Below are 20,664 nucleotides of genomic sequence, written 5' to 3'. Positions count from 1 at the left end.
TTTGCCAACATCAGGCCAACAGTGAAGCCCACAGCTCAGAGCAGGCCGCTGTGAAACTCCCCTCCTTTCCCTGCTCTCCCCCAAGTCGGACTGTCCTTCTGATTACTGAAAATATGTATGCTAGTTAAGTGTGAGAGGCTAGAATGAGATTCCCCGGACATGAATCCTCAGTCTATCCCTTACAAGTGTTCCACCCTAGGAAGTTCTTTAACCTTTCTATAGTGCAGTACTTATCCTATGAAATAATTGTTGACCATTACTATCCAGGGTCCTCAACAGACGTTAACTGTATCTCAGTATTACTTGATTGGGAGCTACCTAAAACCCCCCACTAACATGAAGAGTCACGGTCGAGGCAGATTCTAACCATCTCTGGTTCGTGACTCATCCTATGGTGTAACCAGCCCCGGGCCTGCTGTCCCCTTTCCTCTCATCTAAGTGTCCACACTCAAGCCTCCAGGAGCTTTGTAGAAAACCCAGCCGTCTGTAAAGATGCTCTGTTTGTCTCCTTTGCCAGAAACAGACCCAGGGAAGGTAGTTTTGGGCTCTTCAAAGATATAATGGGAGAAAAGACACCAAATAACAAAGACACCTCTGGGATGAAGAGGGGCTTTATCACATGCACGAAGAGGCATTTCACGGTCAATCGGAACATTTCCTCTCATGATCCTGACTGGCTTGCCCCTCACCCCAGGCTCAGTGGCGGCTGCCCTGCCTGAAGGTACTGGCGGGAGCCTCTTGTGCAGAGCTGTCTGGTTATTTTTCCAGACTGTTTCCGCATAACAACACATCCTGCGTAGCCCGCACCATCCCACAAACCTTCCCATTAGAAATGTCAAGTGAATGCAACTGAGACACCCTGGGGGTGGCCATATGCCTGGCTGTTGTGTTACTCTGTGTTTGATAAGCTGTTCAGTCTCCACCTAGCGGCCAGGAGTCCCAAGCAGGGAACAGGAAGGAAGATTCTGTCAGCTTGGAAAATAAGAATTGTGTAAAATGGTAGGTTGGTTTGGTAAACGCCAAACGTGGCAGCCCTGGACAGCTTAACCGCTCATCATCCCGACCACGCCTAAGTCTCACGGTTTACAGGGCTGTGCACATAAGGTTCCACTCGAAGGTCTCAGGACCTACAGGCTACTCTGGGGCTTGCTGTAAGGAAGGCTTTCTTAACGGCTTTCTGCCCCCTTTGCTTTCTTCTGAGGTGGCCTTATTAATTCTACTTATGGTCCTAGGTACATACAAAGATTTAGTGATTACTACTATGCTTTCTTTAATCTATTTCCCTAGGAACAGACGGAGTCCATCACTCAGCTTAGAATAAGAAGCGAAGGCTGTTCTGGTCCCAATTTACTAAAGTTGTTTCCGAGTCTTTAAACGCTCACTCATTAACACCAGAGTCAAGTCTATATCACAGCAGACTCCTGAAATGACACTTTCAAACTCCGAGCATCTTTGGGTAAAATGAGGGTCTTTCAAGTTAGGAGGGAGCAAGGGGTTCAGAGTCAAGGCCAAGAGATGGTGACTGAGGAAAACAGCTCCTAGGGAGAGACACTAGTTTTCAGTCTCACATGAGAAGAGACGGTGGCTCGTTTTATTTAGTGTGTCTGTGTCATCGTGAGGCATTGGGAAGCTGTTTGCTCATCTCTGGAGTTTGGTTCCAGGCAGCTATAACGTGGCGTGATTTACAGGTCAGAATGAAAAAGGGTCTCTCTCTCTCTCTTCTTTTATCCTCCCTAGGACTGTAAATTCCCCCTCAAACGCTTCATCTTTGTGTTCTGCAACACAGTGCAAAACCTCCAGGGGAAACTGAGTTTACGGCAGGCATGCGGTGGTGGGGGGCAGGGGAGACTTTAGGAACCCTGATGGGGATACTGGGTCATCCGGTAGTTAACTCTCATTTTCTGCAAGGCTGTTTCCCAAGACCCCTACCAGGACTGAGTTAAGCTTGTTAATCTTATTCGCCCAACTTTGTGACCGCTCTCCAAGATTGTATTACAGATGAGAAAAGGTTACAAGCTTGGAAAGTTCTGAGCCAGGCCCTATCTGCCTACCTAGCCCCTGGTCTTCCCCTCAGAACCCACGGTCTCTCCACTGTCTCAGTAACTAACAGAATCTTCTTAGCTACCAGCTCAAACGATTCACAGTAACGGCCTTCTATTGCAACATGCTTCTCTGGGTTACTATTGGCCATTTTTTAAGCCCCTCCCCTCTAATACTCCCCTGTAGGTAAAACTACCCCAAACCTCCAGATTACCGGGATTTCTAATTAATGACTGCCAATAAGTCGATCATCCTGAAACCAAATGCAGTCCCTGTCCACTAGGGGTCTCTCTTCCAAAGCAACTGTGTACGTGTTTACAGCCGTGCAAGGCAGCACACTTTACGCATGCTCCCGCCACGTGCACATATGCATTCTCCTTTGTTAGGAGGCTTAGCTCTTTGAGTTACGTCCAGCTGTGCATCTTCTGTTCTGACAGGCTTGTTGTGGAGCCCGTGGCGGAGGCGGTCAAGCGTTCTGTTCTTGCTCTCGATTCTTTGTTTTGTATAGGAAGTAATACTAGTTCCAAACTCTTTGAAGCATTGTCAAAGAGCAAGATACCTGTAGTTTTCTTTATGAGAACCGAGTCTCACTGAGTATCCTAGGCTGGCTCCAAATTTATAGTCCTACCTCTGTCTCAAAAGTACTGGGATTGGAGGTATGTACCATCATGCCCAGCTTTCTATTTTTAGATCCTGAAATAAGAACTTAAGATGAGACTAATATACAATGTAACTATAAAAATATTACCTTTTACCATTAAACACATTTTCCCCTGGTATGACTTAGTTGTTAAACCCACTCTGTACATGCAAAGCAAATTCTCTCCCACTAGGCCATAGTTTCAATCCCCACATTTTAAAGGTTAAAAGCCCAGATTCTGGTCTTTAGGTCTAGGCTTCCTTGAATTCTATGCACATTTGATGGTGTGGAGCCAGCTCTGCCCTCACCCCCCTCCTTACCCTCTTACAGGGCCCTTCTGTCAATAATCGAGGGTACTTGATGCCTCTGGCCCACCCAACGTAAGCAGCTTCCCACTGTCACAGACGGCAGGTCTCCAGGCAACAGGGTGATACATACCAAGACTGACAGCAACCTCATCTAGAGAGATGGTGGTTTTCTCCGTTGACAAGGGGTAACTTGGATAGCGGGCTAGAAACTTCTGGCACAGCAGCCCCAAGCTCTTCTGCTTCCTGCTTGGCCTTTGCTTCTCATAGTCATCCACAGCCCCGTCACCAACCACGTCAAGCTACAGGGGGCAGACAGAAGGGAGGGGGGATGTCATGGTCACTAATACTGTAACTGCTGATGCTAAAAAAGCCGTTGGCAAAGTGACCCCAATCCACACTGGTCAAGATTCCACGGAAAACAACTTCTAGTCTAATTCTCTTAATGTCTTTCCTATTATCTTCTCTGGGCTAGGCTGTTTCTCATTTAGAACAAGACTATGGTTAGAAGGTTAGAAGTTTAAAACAGGAACGATGTCCTGGGCAGGCTGCAACACCCTGGCCTCTGTTATATGGGTAGACCTGGCAGTAGAAACAGCAGCAGCAGGTGCTTGCTGGAGAAGTAGCATCTCGGCCTTCATCTAGGACCTTGTGCAGCAGAATCTGCTTTTCAGGACTCTGGGTGACTGTTACTGACAAAGCATGAGATACTGTGACCTGAGAAACTGTCATATAGTTCAAGATGGACCAGATCTTGATGAAACTCCACCAGGGCCAGTAAGTCAGATTCACTCGTTGATCTAAGATTATTTAAGTAGCATTCTTGTCTTTACCCACGTATAAATAGGTCTCTGCTGAAAATAAAAGGCTTTTCGATAGACAGACCCAGTGAGAAACGTGGTTCAATTATCTCAATAGAATCAGAAAAAGGAGCTTGACAAATTTCATGTCGCGTGTTCATGAAAATACAGAAGCTAATATCTGGCTGGCTGAGAAACCTCAGAAGTGTTCCTTTAAAACTGGGAAAGCAACAAGGATACTCAGATGGTTTGTGTATTTATGCTCAGCCCAGGGAGTGGCACTACTAGGAGGTGTGGCCTTGTTGGAGTAGGTGTGTCACTGTGGGTGTGGGCTTTAAGACCCTCATCCTAGCTGCCTGGAAGCCAGTCTTCTCCTAGCAACCGATGAAGATGTAAAATTCTCAGCTCCTCCTGCACCATGCCTGCCTGGATGCTGCCATGCTCCCACCTTGATGATAATGGACTGAACCTCTGAACCTGTAAGCCAGCCCCAATGAAATGTTGTCCTTAGAAGAGCTGCCTTGGTTATAGTGTCTGCTCACAGTGGTAAAACCCTTAGATAAGTAGATACTCAAAGTCACTGGGCCTTTTCTGGGTTATGTGAGAAATCCTAGTGAGTTCGTTAGGACACTAAGAAGAAACCGAGGCAAAGGAGTGGAAAGCACAAACGAACCCTATTGATTCTGAAATGGATATGATCGTTCACTCAAAAAATAGTCTGAAAAATGAGAGGAATCAGCAAGATAGCTGAGTACCAGAAGACATGTTTTAAACCCAACTGCACACCTTTAATCCCAGCACTTGAGAGGCAGAGGCAGGTCGATCTCTATGAGTTTGAGGCCAGCCTGGTCTACAGAGAGAGTTCCAGGACAGCCAAGGCTACTTAGAGAAACTGTGTTTTAAAAAACCAAAAACCCAACCCAAATCAAACGCAACACAAAAACCACAAACAAACAAAACCAACCAACCAAAAGCCCAAATTGTATCCCTGTATAGCAAGAGACAATATATTCAAAAGATTCTATTTATAACAGTGATGAGAATGATGAGGGTTTTAGGAATCAAGCTCACAAAATTTTCAAGATCTTAGAGCGGCAGTTCTTAACCCGTGTAACACTACCACCTTGGCAAACTTATCTCCAAAAATATTTATATTACTGTTTATAACAGTAGCAAAATTACAGTTATGGGGTACCAGTAGAATGATTTTATGTGTGGGGGTCACCAAAGCAGAAGAAAATATATCAAAGGGTTGCAGCTCCACGAAGGTTGAGAACCGCTGTTTTAGAGAGCACTTACAATGTGACTGGGAGCACTTACAATTGGGAATGTGACTGCTTTCACAGATAGGGGGCTCGGCACCATGGAGAGGTTAATGGTTCTCTAATCAATTCAGTCAAATGAATCCAATTAAAACCCAATCTAGAGCCAGGCATGGCAGCCTACGGCTTTAGCTCTAGGACTCAGGAGGCAGAGGCAGGCAGATCTCTGTAAGTTTGAGACCAGCCTGGTCTAAAGAGAATTCCAGGAGGGCCAGGGATACGTAGTGACACGGTGTCAGAAAAATCAAAAGGAAACAACCGATCCGGGGCGTATATGGAAGAAAGAGTAGTAAACACTTTACACACTTAAAGAATGTGGCTGGTAAAGCTTACTGCAAAACGGTGCTGGCCTCGAAGAGATAAATGGGCCAGGGGAGAAGAAAAGGCTCTTGAAACAGAAGTGCGCACGTCCAGAACTGTGACATGACAGATGTCACCTTGCCAACTGAAAGAGGGGGAGGGGAGCACCTGAAAAATGTACAGGCAACCAAACAAACAGGGACAGACAGCTGTGTTCTCGACTCACGTTACATATAAAAAGCAATTCCAAATGTAACTCAAGATGTATAGAAAGCAAATTATAATAAAGAATATGTAGGAGAGTAGGTTTTTCACTCTGGGCTAGAGAAAGATTAAAGAGATACAAAAAGGTCATATTTATTTACTTGTTTTCTTATGGGTGTGTGCATTGCCTACAGAGGCCAGAAGAGGACGCTGTATCTCTCTGAAATGAATTAGAGAGTTGTGAACCACCAGGTGGATGCCGGGAACTGAACTCACATCCTCTTCAGGGGCAAGTGCTTTTAACTGCTGAACCATCTCTCTAGCCCCCAAAAGACCATCCTTAAAAGAGGTTTTAGTGGCTAAAAAGATGGGCTCAGCGGTTAAGAGCACTGGCTAATTTTGCAGAGGCCCCAGATTTGGTTCCCAGAATCTACACAGTGGCCCAGAACCATCTGTAACTCTGGTTCCAGGGGATACGAGGCCCTCTTCTGGTCTACATGAGCAGCTGCACACACGTGGTACATAAACAGAGAAGCAGGCACACATGTATGTGAATTTAAAAAATAAATTAGAATGGAAAAAAAAATCTTAAAAAAAGAGGAAAGGCTCTAATACAAAACCATCTTAAACTTAAGAGCTTTGTGAGCTGAGAACCAACAGAAAGGAAACAAAACAAAATAAATCCAACTGAACCAAGATATATGTATCATATGTAACACATGTAGCTAACGGTGGTTTAGTGTCAAGAATATAAACCATCTCCTAGAAATCATTATGAGAAAATAAAGCAACCCAATACAAATCGGCACACACAAACAGGCATCACACGGAAGAGGAAGAAATCCATGGTGGCAGGCAGTCACGTGGACCATTTAATCTTATGAGTGAGAGTCAAGAGAATACCAGTAGATGCCACAGACAGACACACGGTACCCTGACAGACTAATAAGTGACAGTTGCAGAGGAGACATGGGTCAATCAATGTTTCACACGCCTTGTGGAGACAGGCAGGTGCCTGGGAGCAAAGTGGCACCAACCAATCAATGAATGTATGCACGGCCAAATGTCGGCTCTTCCGCTAATGGGGGAACACAGTCATTCTTAAATTTTGCGTTCACAGGATCACTTTGTGTTCCTAAAATCTACTGAGGACCCCACAGAGCTTTCTCTTTGTGTGAGTATTTTAAATTTTGTTGTTGTCGGTTTTGAGAAAGGGTTTAGTGTGTGTGTGTGTGTGTGTGTGTGTGTGTAGCGCAGGTTTTTCTGGAACTCACTCTGTAGACCAGGCTAGCCTTGAACTCACAAAGATCCGATTGCCTCTGTCTCCAGAGTGCTGGGTTTGAAGGAGTTAGTTTTATCAATTGATATTTAATATAGTAGAAAAATAAATGGAGACACTTATGCTGCTGAGAAAAGGCCAGGTTTCCATGTCTGTTTCAAATGTCTTCAGTGTTGACTTCACAGAAAATGATTCTATGCTTATTTTTGTACTTAATGTGTCTACCTCTTGGAATCACTCGAATTTCAGTGTAGAAGAGAAAGGGGATTTAACTGGCAAACACCTTAGCATTACTGAGAAAGTAATTTGGGCGCTGGAGAGATAACCCAGTGGTTAAGAGCACTTGCAGTGGACCTAGGTTCAATTCCCAGTACCCTCATGGAGCAGGTTATACCTGCTTTCAACTCCTGCTCCAGGGGATCTGATGCCCTCTTTTGGCCCCTGTGGGTACTCACATGAATGCAATCCACATACAGACAAGCAGATACACACATTTAAAAAAAAAAAAAAAGCTCTCTGAAAGATCCTTTGGGTACGAAGAAGTTTCCAAATACTATTTTGAGAACCACTGCTCTAGGAAATGTCAGTCACATACACTAGGAGATACGAACAAGCTATGCATTTGTATCAGCCCAAACTACAAACCACCTTAATGGCTACAGACAGAAGAGACAGGTAGTCACGGTGCTCACACAGTGGATCACTGGATAGCAACGAAAGGAGATCTGACTGTGACAAAACCCATAAATGATTCTTGAGAATGTGCTGACTGAAAGTGCAAACCCTGCAGGGGTAGTGGCACACGCCTTTAATCCCAGCACTTGGGAGGCAGACGAAGGTGGATCTCTGTGAGTTCGTGACCATCCTTTTCTATGTAGTGAGTTTCAGGACAGCCAGAGCTACATAGTAAGACCCTGTCCTGAAAAAAACAAAACAAAACAAAACATACAAAGAAAAAAAAAAAAAGAAAAGAAAAAGCAAAGCCAAGATGACCACGCATTATAATAGTTTCAGTTTTACAAAGCTTTAAACCCCAACAGAATAGCTCAATCAAGTCTGCATGAGCACATACATCATATATAACAGACTGACTTAAAGACGGCACTTAGCCACAATCACTGGTGATTTGAGCCCGGTCTCTGAAGCTGGGTTTCCTGCGATTGTCAAAATACATAAAATCCAGAGAGGAGGCCAAGGAACGGACCAGACACAAAGAGGATTTATGAACCATTTCTGGCATTAAGCATCAAGGAACTGTTCTCAAGTCTGCATGATTTGTCTCTAGCTACCCAGAAGAACCCACGGTAGAGGTATGTGTATTTGATCAAACTCATTTTGCTCTATTAGCTTCAAGTTGTAATTCGAGACATCTTTTTTTCTTTCCCAATTTCTGTATTTCTGGCAAATTTTACAGCTTAAAAAAAAAATCCAGCGGAAAGGGGAAAAAATAGCTGAAAAGACTCCAATTTGCAAGTCATTTTTCTTGGTGGGGGAGATCACAGAAAATTTTGGTGGGAGGGAAAATGACTGATTGTTAAGTCTTTTAAAAAACAGTATGAATACGCTGTTTATTGAGGAGCCCCGCTTCTTCATGGGGAATGTAGTTTAAAGACGGCCTAAGAGCCTCTGCAGGGATGGCTGGGCACGTCGCTTGGTGGCAGAGGGCTTGCCTACTAAGGATAAAGCCCTATGCTGAATCATTAGGCTGTGGGGGTTTGAAGAAGACTCCATAGGCTCATATATTTAGTCACCAAGGAGAACAGCACTATTTGAGAAGGATTAGGAGGTGTGGCCTTGTTGGAGGAAGTGTGTCTCTGGGGGTGGGCTTTAAGGTTTCAAAGGCCCACAGCAGGTCCAGTGCCTCCCTCTCGTCTAGAGGATCAGGATGTCTCTCTTAGGTTACCTCTCTCCAGTGCCATGTGTGCCTTCGCGCGCCTCATGATGATATTGGACTAAGCCTCTGAGACTGTACGCAAGTCCCAATGAAATGCTTTCCTTTGTAAGAGAAAAATAAGAATCAAATGCTTCACCTCATCCCTTCCACCATGCCATTCCTGCCATGACAGTACAGCAGAGGGCCACCCTAGCTAGACGGCAGCCCAAAATGGTCATTCATGGGGTCTATTCACAGCAAGAGAACAGTGATTAAGACAGCAGAGGGCACTTGCGTGTGTTCACACACCACCTCACACACCCACACTCAACTAATCAACCGACAACAAAATAACAGTGCTTAAAAAAAAAAAGAAAAAAAAAACACAACCAGAAGGACAGGGTTATGTAACCCATAGTCAAAATTCCTGACCCAGAACTGTTCCTGTTTAAAAGAACTGCAGGGACAGAAATGGAGAAGAGACTGAAGGAAAGGAGGTCCAGGGACAGGCCCAACTTGAGAACCATCTCATGGGGAGGAGGGCACCAAGGCCTGACAGTCCTATGCTGTGATGTGCTTACAAACGGGAGCCTGGCATGGCTGTCCTCTGAGAGGCTCTATCAGCAGCTGACTGAGACAGAAGCAGATACTTACACACGACCAGTGGACTGAAGTTGGGGACCCCTGTGGTTGAATTAGGGGAAGGACTGAAGAAGCTGAAGGGGAGAGCGACCCCATAGGAAGACCAATAGTCTCAGCTAACCCAGACCCCAGAGAGCTGAACTATCAACCAAGCAGCATACATGGGCTGGTCCAAGCCCCCTGGCACATATATAGCAGAGGTCTACCTGGTCTGGCCTCAATGAGATAAGATATGCTTAATCCTTGAGAGACCTGAGGTCCCAGGGAAGGGGGAGACTTGGTGGCGGGAGTAGGGGGAGCACCCTCTCCGAGGCAAGGGGGAGGAGGAATGGGATGAGGAAATGTGGGAGGGGGGACCTAGGGAAGGCAATGACAGGAATGTAAATAAATAATTTAAATAAAAATCCAAATTTCTCTATTGGATCAAATTACCATTAGTTATTTTAATCCTGGTTAAGGGAAGAAAGCAATTAATTATGAAAAATAAGAATCTGAGTGAGAACTCAGCCGTTAACAAATGGTGCCAGGTTTGATGAACACTGTGGTGTGACTTTTAAATAATCATGTAAATCTGTGAAGCTTTACAAAGTCCCGTCCCCCCACCCCCCGCCCGCCCTGAGCGCGGCTCATTACCTGCACAGAGTTCACAAACACGTCCTCCTTATTCTCAATGGGTCTGAACAGTTCCTTCTTCTTCTCCCGGTCTCTTATGTCTGGGCTGGCCGCACTGATGAGCATCTTGAGGTTGGCTGTGGGTGTCCACGGCTCCACCTGGTGCTGCCTGTCCACCGGCTTGACTGGAGTAATCGGATTTCTTTCTGGAGTAAAGATTCTTTGCTTGGACAGGTCAATCGGCTCATTTTTCATTGGTGTCTTTGGGGTCATCCTTGATCGATCGACAAATACATTTTCCTATTGAAAGCAAAGAAAACTTTTAGCAAGGCCAAGTAAGAAAGGGCAGGTGTCTGCTGAGGGCACAGAGTACGTTCCACTCAGACTTGGAAATCCAGACAGACCACATGTTCAAGGTCAGAAAGAACTGATACTGGATAATTGGGTAGAGAAGTCCATGGGCACTGAACAGTAGCTCCAAGGAATCCTATTATATCTGCTTTTTTGTTTTCATTTTTCATGAAGTGTTGGTAAGAGAAGACACAAATGTATCTGTCACCAACAGAGGCCTGTAGTAGTTGGAAACAAAGTAGCCCAATTGAGTCAGTGAAGAACAGTTATGCCTTGGTAGTTCTATGTTCAAAAGCAACAGGACTAGTTAAAGGGAGAGTAGCCAACAAAATACTATCGTAAGCTACCCTGAGAGCTGCCTCATGTTTTCTGAGCAATGTTTCTCCAACCATTCACAGCAAAGGACCAGTGTTTTGCTTGTTTATATCGCCTTGTATTTCCTGAGTCCCTCCCTTATCCTGTCACGTGACTCTTATCTCAAAGGACTAGTGTGGCATTTCCACCACACATGATTTACCATTTGAGTTTGTCACTTAAATCAACCTACAGCCTCTACAACAAGTGAGACCTCCAGTAGGTCATAAGCTTAGATGCCCCGAGGGTGGTATCAAATTGCTAGCAAGGTTTTGAAGTGTTCTGTGCCAAGGTTTTGCTTTTCAACTTTTGCAATCTTTTTTATTATAAGAAAGAGTTCAAAATGAGCCCATGATACAACAACAACAACAAAACAACCCAACAGCATAAAGAGCCAACATTTGGATCCAGCAAGTAATGGAAGTAAACATCTTTCTACTGTTTTTCACCTTTCGAAAGCAGAAAGCTCCTTCCCTTCCTTTAGTGAAATTCTCTTCCTGTCACCAGTGACTCATAGAATGAAAACTGAGGAAGGTTCAACACCTCACACTTTTCCTGTGCTGTATCAACCACCCTACAGCTACTGTATGCTCCAGTCCTGGACAGTATGTCCAGCCTGGACAGAGGTAGAAGGCTTGGAGAAACTGGTGTTTGTGTCCAAAGGCTCTGGTTGTATAAATGACAGTGGCCCTCATGGACTCATAGAGAGTGGCATTATTGGAGATGTGGCCTTGTTGGAAGACGTGTGCCAGTGGGGGTGGGATTTGAGGTTTCAGAAGCTCGAGCAGGGCCCAGTACCACACTCTCTTCCTGCTGCCTTAAGATCTGGATGTAGAACTCTCAGCTTCCTCTTCAGCACCATGTCTACCTGCACTCCACCATGCTTCTTCCCATGATGATAATGGACTAAACATCTGAACTGTAAGCCTGCCCCAATGAAATGCTTTCCTTTGTAAGAGTTGCCGTGGTCATGGTGTCTCTTCATAGCAGTAAAAACCCTAAGACACAGGCCAAACATTGTTGTTCGCAGGGTCAGCAGAGGCAGAGTTGATCAGGTTTCACACTTTAGCAGCAGCAGGCAGCCAACAATATTAGAGGGTTGTTCAGTTCTGCTAGTGAGCCATTCTGGGTTTCCCACAAAGCAACCCTCAAGGGAACTGATGGAGTGCTTAATACACGTCATTCCCTGCTTCCTGAGCTTGTATCAATTCCTAATCTAATTCTCTGACACAAGTACTATTGTTTATTCCAGTTTATGGATGAAGTTATACAACCTCAGGTATAGAGGTTGAATACGTTGCTTGGAGTTGTATACAACAGCCTGTGTGAAAATCTGACCATGTGAAAGGCAGCCGAGAGGAGTTTCTAAAAATGGTGCACCTACAGAAGAGCTCGTTCTGGGTGTAAATTAGAAGGAAACTATCTTTAATTTCTAGAAAAGGTGCCCAGTGGTGCCTGGAGACACAACATGGGAGAGTGGTTATGTATGCAGGGTATCAGGCCAGTGGGCAAGTTCTTCCTTCTTCCCTTATTTCAGTGAAATGTATTCAACTGAAAAACAACATTCATAAAAATACCAACCTCAAGGATTCAGGCTAGCTCACTAGTGCATAATGAACTCCCAAGAAAACTTAGCTATCACACTGCCCCCTTTCCCATTCTCTTCCACTTGCCCCGGTGCTCAGCTCCAACAGAATACGGCATGCTGAATTTCTCCTCAGCTCCCTGGGTGAATGTCTTGACTCAGCAATGAGCCCATGCACCTGTGGAGGCCGGTTCCACAGGTCATATTGTACGATGACTTGCCCAGTCCAGGTGTCGAATAAACTCTATGTCTTGCCAAAAAGTACCCTCAAGGCACAAGGTGTGTCCTGGGCTTATGAGTACACAGTTTTACTCTCCCTCCCTTCTGTTTCCGGGGTACATGTCCACACAGGAATGAGTTTTTAAGTTTTCTGTGTAGCGATGGAGCAATTCAGAATGAGCAATTTCTCCACAGATGCAGTTTTAGTAGAGTTTATGTGAGAAACAACGAGTGAAGTTGAGTAATGTGGTTGGGTTAGGACTGTGTCATACCTGTGCTGACCGGTCTTATGTCAACTTGACATGAACTAGAGTTATCTGAAAGGAGGGAATTTTGGGGAAAATGACTCCATAAGATACAGCTCTAAGGAATTTTCTTAATAAGTGATTGATGGGGGAGGTGCTGCCACCCCGGGATGATGGTCCTGCTTTCTTATAGAAAGCCAGGGAGAGCAAGCCAGTAAGCAGCACCCTTCTATGACCTCTGCATCAGCTCCTGCCTCCAGGTCCCTGCCCTGTTTGATTTCCTGTCCTGACTTCCTTCACTGATGAACAGCGATGTGGAAGTGTGAGCCATAAACTCTTTTCCTCCCCAACTTGGTTTTTGGTCACGGTGTTTCACTGTAGCAACAGAAACCTTAAGACGATACCTCTACATCAGCATTTAAAAATGCACAAAGCATTGTGCCGTAGGGCAGTTGTGTTAGGTGGGCAAGAAAGAGACCCATCATCTACCTAACACTCTGTGCTCCCTGTCTGTACTGCCTTCTGGACACTGTGTGGGGCAGAGCAATGGGACTAGAATAGTTCAGACCCAGTTATTCATTCTACCTGATTCCCTGTTTCCGTGTGTGTGTGTGTGTGTGTGTGTGTGTGTGTGTGTGTGAAGATGGGGTTCAGACTAATTACCAAGGGTTTCTAGTAAGGCTGCCTACTCATATGGTAGACTCTGTTTGCAACCAGGTCTCTTCAGGAATGACTGAGTCATTTTCCCAGCTGTTGGAAGTCATGCCAACACACACCCTTGGCTGGATTGCCTTGGCTAATGAGGGCCCAGGAGCCCAGGACCACACCCATTCCTGGGAGGCCAACCCTGAACTCAATGACTGGTAAAAGTCCTCCCCAGCAACAGAGAGTCGGTCTCCTTACTGGCTCAGGGCCACTCAGAGGGGTCACCTTGAATTCTCTGCACTGTAATCTCAGAATTCCACGACTCACCAGCAGCCCGGTTCTGCTCATTTCCTTTCCATTTTCTTCCTTCCTTAGCTACAATCCTGCGCACTCACAAGTCTCCCCGCACACAAAACTCAAGTGGGATCTGCTTGTTAGGAAATCTAACCTGCACCATCTTGGACATCAGTTCAGTCAGAGACCAGAGAAATGCCAGCCAGGAAATGGCCTCACAGCTCTCAGATATGAAGGAGGCAATGAACCTGGGCTTATTTGCCACCAAGCCACTGTATCAGCTCAGACAATAAAGGGAAACGCTGCCATCTATGAGATTCTATGCAAGTACACATCATTGTTATTATTAATAAGTACAGGTGCTATGGCTATGGAGAATTATGCCGTATACTGCCACAGAGAAGGCTTGGAAGTCAAAAGACCTTGGTTTTCAACTTGTTTGTGTCTCTATATTATAGCTCTGACTATGCAATCTCAAGTCACATGTGGCCATCAGCTTTGTCAAAAACCTTGATGACAGCTGATTAACCTCCAGTTCCCTCTTCACACGCGGTTTTCTGCCCTCCGCCACACCCAAGCTGTTCCCTCCCCCCGAACATCACTTTCTCTCTAATGCCACATGCAGGGCCTTGCCTGATGAAACTCCACCTGTTGTTAAAGGCTCACTGCAGAGACTCCATGTTAGGAGGTGTCTGGCCAACCACTCTCCATCCTGTCAGAATACACTTCCTCGAAAGAGCGATCCACACTGAGCCCTTCCTCCTGTCATCCTCCAAGAGGTTCGGCAGCCATTAGTCTCTTCAAATCCTTGGTGTTCACTTGGGTCACCTCTTGGTTGCCAAATCAAACTGATGCTGAAACCATCTGGCTGATAACCACTCAAGTGGTTAAGGTTGGCAGTGATTCTTGGCTCTATAAAATCTAGACTGCAGCTTCCCAGACACTACTCATTCTATTTTTGACTGTACCTTCTCAATCTCCTCCACTGGGCTCCCTTCCCTACCCTCACAAGAATCCATATCCAGACTTTCAGCTCCCTTTATTCTCTCTGGACTAGTTCACCCAAAGTCATAAAATGCAGCTTTAAGGTCAACTGACATGCTCACAATTCCAAGGTTGGGTCCACGGCGGCAATAACTTTTCAAGAGTTTTTAAATCAGGCCATCAGCTGTTTCTTGCAGAGTCATCTGTCTGGATAGCACACAGGTATATAGTCCAAGCTAAATCCACCTTCTGCCTTAGCTCCTTGAAGACACTAATGGCCTTTAAAGAACACACTTGGAAGCCAGGCATAGTGGTATTAGCGTGTTAGTCCAGACTCTCCATTCTCCTGCCTCAGTTTCCACAGTGGTGAATCGCAGTCACCCACCATTAGGTCCTGCACGGTCCCACTTGCTAGCTGGTTCTCCCTCTCCTCACATTCCAGAGCCTTAGGTGCATTCGCCCCAAGCCCAGTGCAGAGACCAGCAACTTCACAAAGTTCTCTTAACAGCTCCATCCTTAACACTCACTTCTCTGTCCCAAACTGTCCCCTTCCAACTTTTGACATCAATGAGTACACTGGTCAGGACATACACCAGAACGAAGAACAGTAAAACTGGGTGATAATGTTGAAAAGTTCTTTTTCTTTTGGAAACATATTTCTCCACAAGTGATCGATCAGGAGATGTGTGGCTCATACAGTACATGCAGATCTGGACTAATGTATATACCAAGAAAGACATCCTCTAAAGGACAAGTGACCCAGTGATCCCTCCAGGTATCCCCCAGAGGGATCTTAGGAAGGAATAGCTTTGCCTCATTGGCTTCTGGCCACTCTGGATTTCTCAAACATTTCTCAAAGGCCCAAATCTGATTTCTTTTGTCTGAAATGTTCTTCTCACTAACTCTTTTAGGTAGGTTGAATTTCCTTATCCAGTAAGGCTTAACCCAAATCTTACCTACCCTTGAAGTTTTCCAAAGGCTATGCATGTATTTCTTCCTCCTCTAGTCTGTGAGTATAACGTAGTTGGCTACTTTTGCATCTGGGTCTCTTTATAAAAACCTAATGGGTGAGATGCTAGGCACTGGCTCTGATTTATAAAGGTAACCAATAAACTAAGACAGGTTAGGCGATATTAAATCTCCTTGTCTCTGGCTTTTGGAACACAAATGTTTGCCAAAAGACCTCAAAAATGTATGAATTTGGAGGTCACGTAGCTTGTAAGTGGCAGAGCAGGAAATCAAACCCAGGGCTCTGTGACTGCAAATCCCACATCCCCACTATCCTTAGGAAACACCTTTATCCTTCAGTAATGGGGAGAGGTCAAAGGGAACCCCAATATCCTTGCAAAATCACTCTGTTCTCATCTCTTGCCTCCTTTCTGTGCTAAACCCCAACTGATTCATTCTAGTTCAAAGAGATTGTTTAACCACTTTCCCAATCTCTTGGGTCATTTGAATTTCTCTGTGTCCCCTTCCCCCACCATGAGAAAACTCATCACTTACTGAGGCAAACTAGGGGAGGGGGTGATCAAACCTTGGGGACAGTACTTGGTCAGTCACTGACCAGAAAGAGAAGTGGAGTACTGAGAGAGAAGACTTTATATTACACGCATGCATGCACGCACGCACGCACGCACGCACACACACACACACACACACACACACACACCACTTTCTAGGCAGAACTATCCAAATTACAAAGGAAAACCAGAAAAGTTTTATTTTGGAACTTCCAGAACCAAAACTTTGAATATATACATAAGGTTGTAGTCTTAGGTAATTTTTAAAACACTCTCTTTAAAAACAATGATGTCTTGGTATACATGTCCTCCTCAAACAAACATAATAACTGCCAAATATTGTATGAAGGCAAAATTTTTTTTTTGTCACCAGGTAGGTTCTAACCTAAAACTAACACCTGGAATCCAGAGAGGTTCAATGCCCAAGGAAGTTGCTACTGTAGATTTCTATTCAAGGTTTCTGAAACTGGTTTGTTCCATCTGTTTGCTTTTGCTTAAGCAATGCTCAGCTTTCACAGCTATAGCTTCTCAACAGGACGTCTGCTTTGCATACCTGTGCTGATACAGGCCAGGGTGGTTTAGACATTGCTGAGTGTGGCTCAGTGTATTTGAGGCAGAAGGGCTGTAAACTATTCAGAGTAGCTGGTGAGGGTCTGTCACACTGACTCCTGTATAGAAGGTAACTCTTGGGAGAAATCGCTGCACTTGGTTCTTTGGGAGGAAGACGGTGTTTCTCAGCGTTTGAACATTAAATCCGGTATTTATAACTACAAAATTCTGTTGCGGGGAATTAACTTTTCTAATTTCTGCAAAGCATTAGCTTAGCTACCCTTTGAGAGCTCTAAAGCACCACAAACGTCTGATCACTGCATCCAGAATGTACCTTTGACTTTAGGAGCTGGTTCCAGCAGTCATGACTTAAGAGGGGCTGACACAAAGGTCACAATGGCTCCGTTCTCTAAAAACTTCTCTATAACGGTCATCACAAGTATGCTGTATACAAGAAGAAAGCCTGGTATCACCATCCAAGATACGTGAAAGACTATAAAGTGTTTGTGCTTACCTTTTGTGCCGTCTCTGCATCTTCAATGGCAAACTCTACTTTGCTCTGCCTGGGGCTGATCAAGTCCTTTAGTGTTAAACAATTTACCTCCATCTGGAACACACCATTATATCAGAAGATGATTTTACATTTATTTCCCCCTCCAACAACAACAGCAACAAAATGCCACTTGTGAACAACAACCTCCCCTTCCCTAAGGCATTCCTGGGATTTTCCAAGAATGCAGACACCCTCCATTCCTCATTAAAACTCACATGAACAAACACTTAAAATGTACTTAGAAATCAGTGGAAATCTGGGAAGAAGAAAGACTGAAAAGCAACAGGCGAAATAGTTACCAAGTAAGGGAGGTGTTAGGCAAATGTCAAGAAAGTTACAGGGTCTCCCAGGTCAGTTAATTTTGGCGCAAAGAACCGGGAGGAATTCAACTTTGAGTGGGTTTGATCTAGGGGGTAGACTGAAACCCGATCTGGAGACCAACCCATGCGGGAAGCTCACAGCCCCTCCCTAGGCATCTAAGCACACCCCAAGTGAAACTCTTCCCAAGGAACCCCTTAAATCGTGGGGGAGGGACCATCCTCCTTCACCCAGCGCTGCAGCCAGCACAACCTCAGGGGCACTCGGACCCGGGCTCTGTGGGATGGCAGCCAGGGCGGCGGGTAACCCTTCTCCGCATTCCCGCCTCCCCATCCGCAGGGCCCGCACGCTTCCTTACTGCCGCTGAGCGATGGAAGCTATCTCCGGGGACGCCCGCAGCCGCACGCGTGAGCGGGCAGAGCGTGAAGATCTCAGCAACCGGCTGGCGACATGGGCAGGGCAGGGCAAGGCTCGCAGATCCTCCGCTCCACCCGTGGCGTACGCGTAGCGACAGCGTTTCCTACCCGCCTAAGCCAAGCTCCAGCCCGGGATCGCGGTCCCCGCTAAAACACCTCCTCTGGCGCCTTGAGACTGAATTTGAGCATTCACCAATGAGCGGCGGCCGGCGGGGCGGTGCCGACCAATGGCGCGGCGGCATGGCCCGAAGCCCCGCCCCCTCGCTGTCTTGGCGCTCGGCGCCGCGCCTTTCCTCCCCTTCGCCCGCCCGCCCGCCGGATTGTTGTCGCCTCGCCCCCTCCCCCTTCCGGGTACCTGGAGGAGGCGGTGACGCGGGAGCGGTTCCCGCGGGGACGCGGGCGCGGACGCGGGAAGCCAGGGCGGGGCGGCGCGGGCCGGCGCGCTCTCCGCGGGGCGCCCTTTTGTTATGTGTGTGGGGGGGACCAACCTGCGCCGGCCCCCGCGCAGCAGATGGAGCCGGGGAAACGATCCGCACGCGCGGGATGCTGCGGACGCCGCCCTGCCCCCAGCAACCTGCGGCAGCGGAGTTGCCCGGACCTGCCAGGGCGGCCCCCTAGCACCCGGCACCTTCGGGTGACACGTGAACCCTGGTTAGCACCTGGGCTGCGAGCAGATGGCACGCCCGTTAGCCCTGGGAACATCCCCGGCAAGCCGCACCAAAGGGTTTTTTTTTTTTTTTTTTTTTTTTTTTTTGCAAAGGTTTCTTGGTGTTTCCTTCCCAGAGCTTTAGAAATGGTCGAGGATGTGTTATTAGATAGTTTCTGGTAAGGACTAGCTTGGGGGATGGGGGAGCAGTCAAGACTATCTGTGGAATATTGCTGATTTCTATTGGATTTTTCACTTCCTTCGGTTTCTTATTTAAAATATGAACCTAAGGAAAGACTGCTGTTTTAGGCCCCTCCCTAGAAACTCATGTTTAGAACCGTTTTAGATTTGCACAAAAAACCCGAAAAGATACTTTAAAGAGATCACTCGCATCTAGTACCCAGTTTCAGCCACTTAAGTAAGTTAGTACAGAACATTTGTTAAAGTCACTATTTATTCAGATTTTCTTTTTTACCAAATGTCTTTTATTTCCTGTTCGAGGACATTGCTTTTGTTCACGTCTCCTAAGCTCCAGGTCGAGTTTCTGGTATTGATCCCCGCACTTTCCCTGAGTACTGTTGTAGGGTACCCTCGCTGGGATTTATAACGGCCTCTTTAACACACGCCTACCAGTATTTCCCCACTTGAAAACTTCAATTCAAAACCTTCCTTCTCGTTACTTCTTCTTAGCGGTTCTGTGCAAAGGTTCCACCCTTCACCTCTCGGCTCTCAAATATGTACAATGAGCCGTCAGAAGAATTCAAAATATTCAATCAAGTCCTTCAGCTTTTACTCCAGGCTGCTGGTAAATACAGCCAAAAAATGGCCACTGTACCATACCTTAGAAAAGACCAGAAACCATGTAAAACAATCAGCACGGGCAAATAAACAATAGTAGTAAAAATATGTCTATGGCAAATAACGATTTAAAGACTATCGGGATGACTCAGCCAATAAAATGCTTCCGGTGCGAGAAGGATCAGAGTTCGATCCCTGGTGTCCAGGCGAGTGTGGTGGTGCCTGTCCTTCCAGCTCCAGCAGGCACAGACTGATCCCTGGGGCTTGTAGGCTAGCCTGTCTAGCCTAATCAGTAAGTTCCAGATAAAGGAAAGACATCCGTATCAAAAAGGAGGTGTGGGGTTGGTGAGATGACTTAATCAACAAAGTGCTTGCTAAACAAGCAGGAGAATTGGAATTCCCAGCACCCATTTTAGAAGCTGGGGTGAGGTATTTTGTAACCCAGGCTGTGGAGACCCGTTACTTCCAGAAGGTCATTGGCCAGTCACGCTATCCTAGGTCAGTGACAGTCCTTGTCTCAAAGGGATGAATTAATGAATAAATGAATAAGTAAAATGTATAGAGCTATTGAAAAAAAGACATCTAGCATCTACCTCTCCCAATCTCTCTCTCTCTCTCCCTCCCCCCTCTCTCTCACAGACACACACACACACGCACACACACACACACACACACACACACACACACACAGAGCAAAAGAAAAATTTGAGCTGAAATTTATCTTGTAAATGGCTAGAGAAGCATAGAGACATGGAAAGAGTAAAATTGGAATCTACTGTATTTTTTCCTCATGTAGATGGAGAGAATTTAGATGAGGAAATACATTATTTATGACTGTGGTAGTTTTCTATGGCTGCTACAATAAATTTACCACAAAATGTCTTTAAAAAAACAGAAGTTCATATATATATATATAATATATTATATAAATATTACATAAATACTTTTATTTACTATATAAATTTAGAAAGTCATCTAAATAAAGTAATCCCCATGGGTTTCAGAGTTTATTGCGTGGATATACATTTTCAGGGGTACCATTCAAGACCCATACACCCAAATTAAAGCAACAAATAAAGTCCATTCATTTCTCTGACATTTCAAAACTTATGTGCTTATTTCATTGAGACTATAGTTTTGTGTCATCGACTTTTTTTTTTAAAGTCTTAT

The 20,664-nt window shown here is 45.6% G+C and overlaps 1 protein-coding gene across 1 annotated transcript in view; it reads right to left on the bottom strand.

Annotated features, from left to right (window-relative positions):
* The window catches only part of E2f7 (E2F transcription factor 7), a 41,935-nt gene extending 23,702 nt beyond the window's left edge, over positions 1–18,233 (bottom strand). Inside the window, exons 1-4 of the mRNA XM_028759097.1 lie at positions 17,993–18,233; positions 17,278–17,370; positions 10,039–10,317; positions 3,119–3,287 (exon numbers count right to left, since the gene is read on the bottom strand). Of these exons, the coding sequence (XP_028614930.1) occupies positions 3,119–3,287; positions 10,039–10,317; positions 17,278–17,370 (541 nt within the window). The 5' untranslated portion in view covers positions 17,993–18,233. The remainder of the gene's footprint in view (positions 1–3,118; positions 3,288–10,038; positions 10,318–17,277; positions 17,371–17,992) is intronic.
* Positions 18,234–20,664: the final 2,431 nt, after the last annotated feature.

This window comes from Grammomys surdaster, unplaced genomic scaffold (assembly GCF_004785775.1).
Source record: "Grammomys surdaster isolate TR1022 unplaced genomic scaffold, NIH_TR_1.0 126271, whole genome shotgun sequence".
In the NCBI taxonomy this organism is placed as follows: Eukaryota; Metazoa; Chordata; class Mammalia; order Rodentia; family Muridae; genus Grammomys; species Grammomys surdaster.
This window is presented reverse-complemented; position numbering and strand designations above follow the sequence as displayed.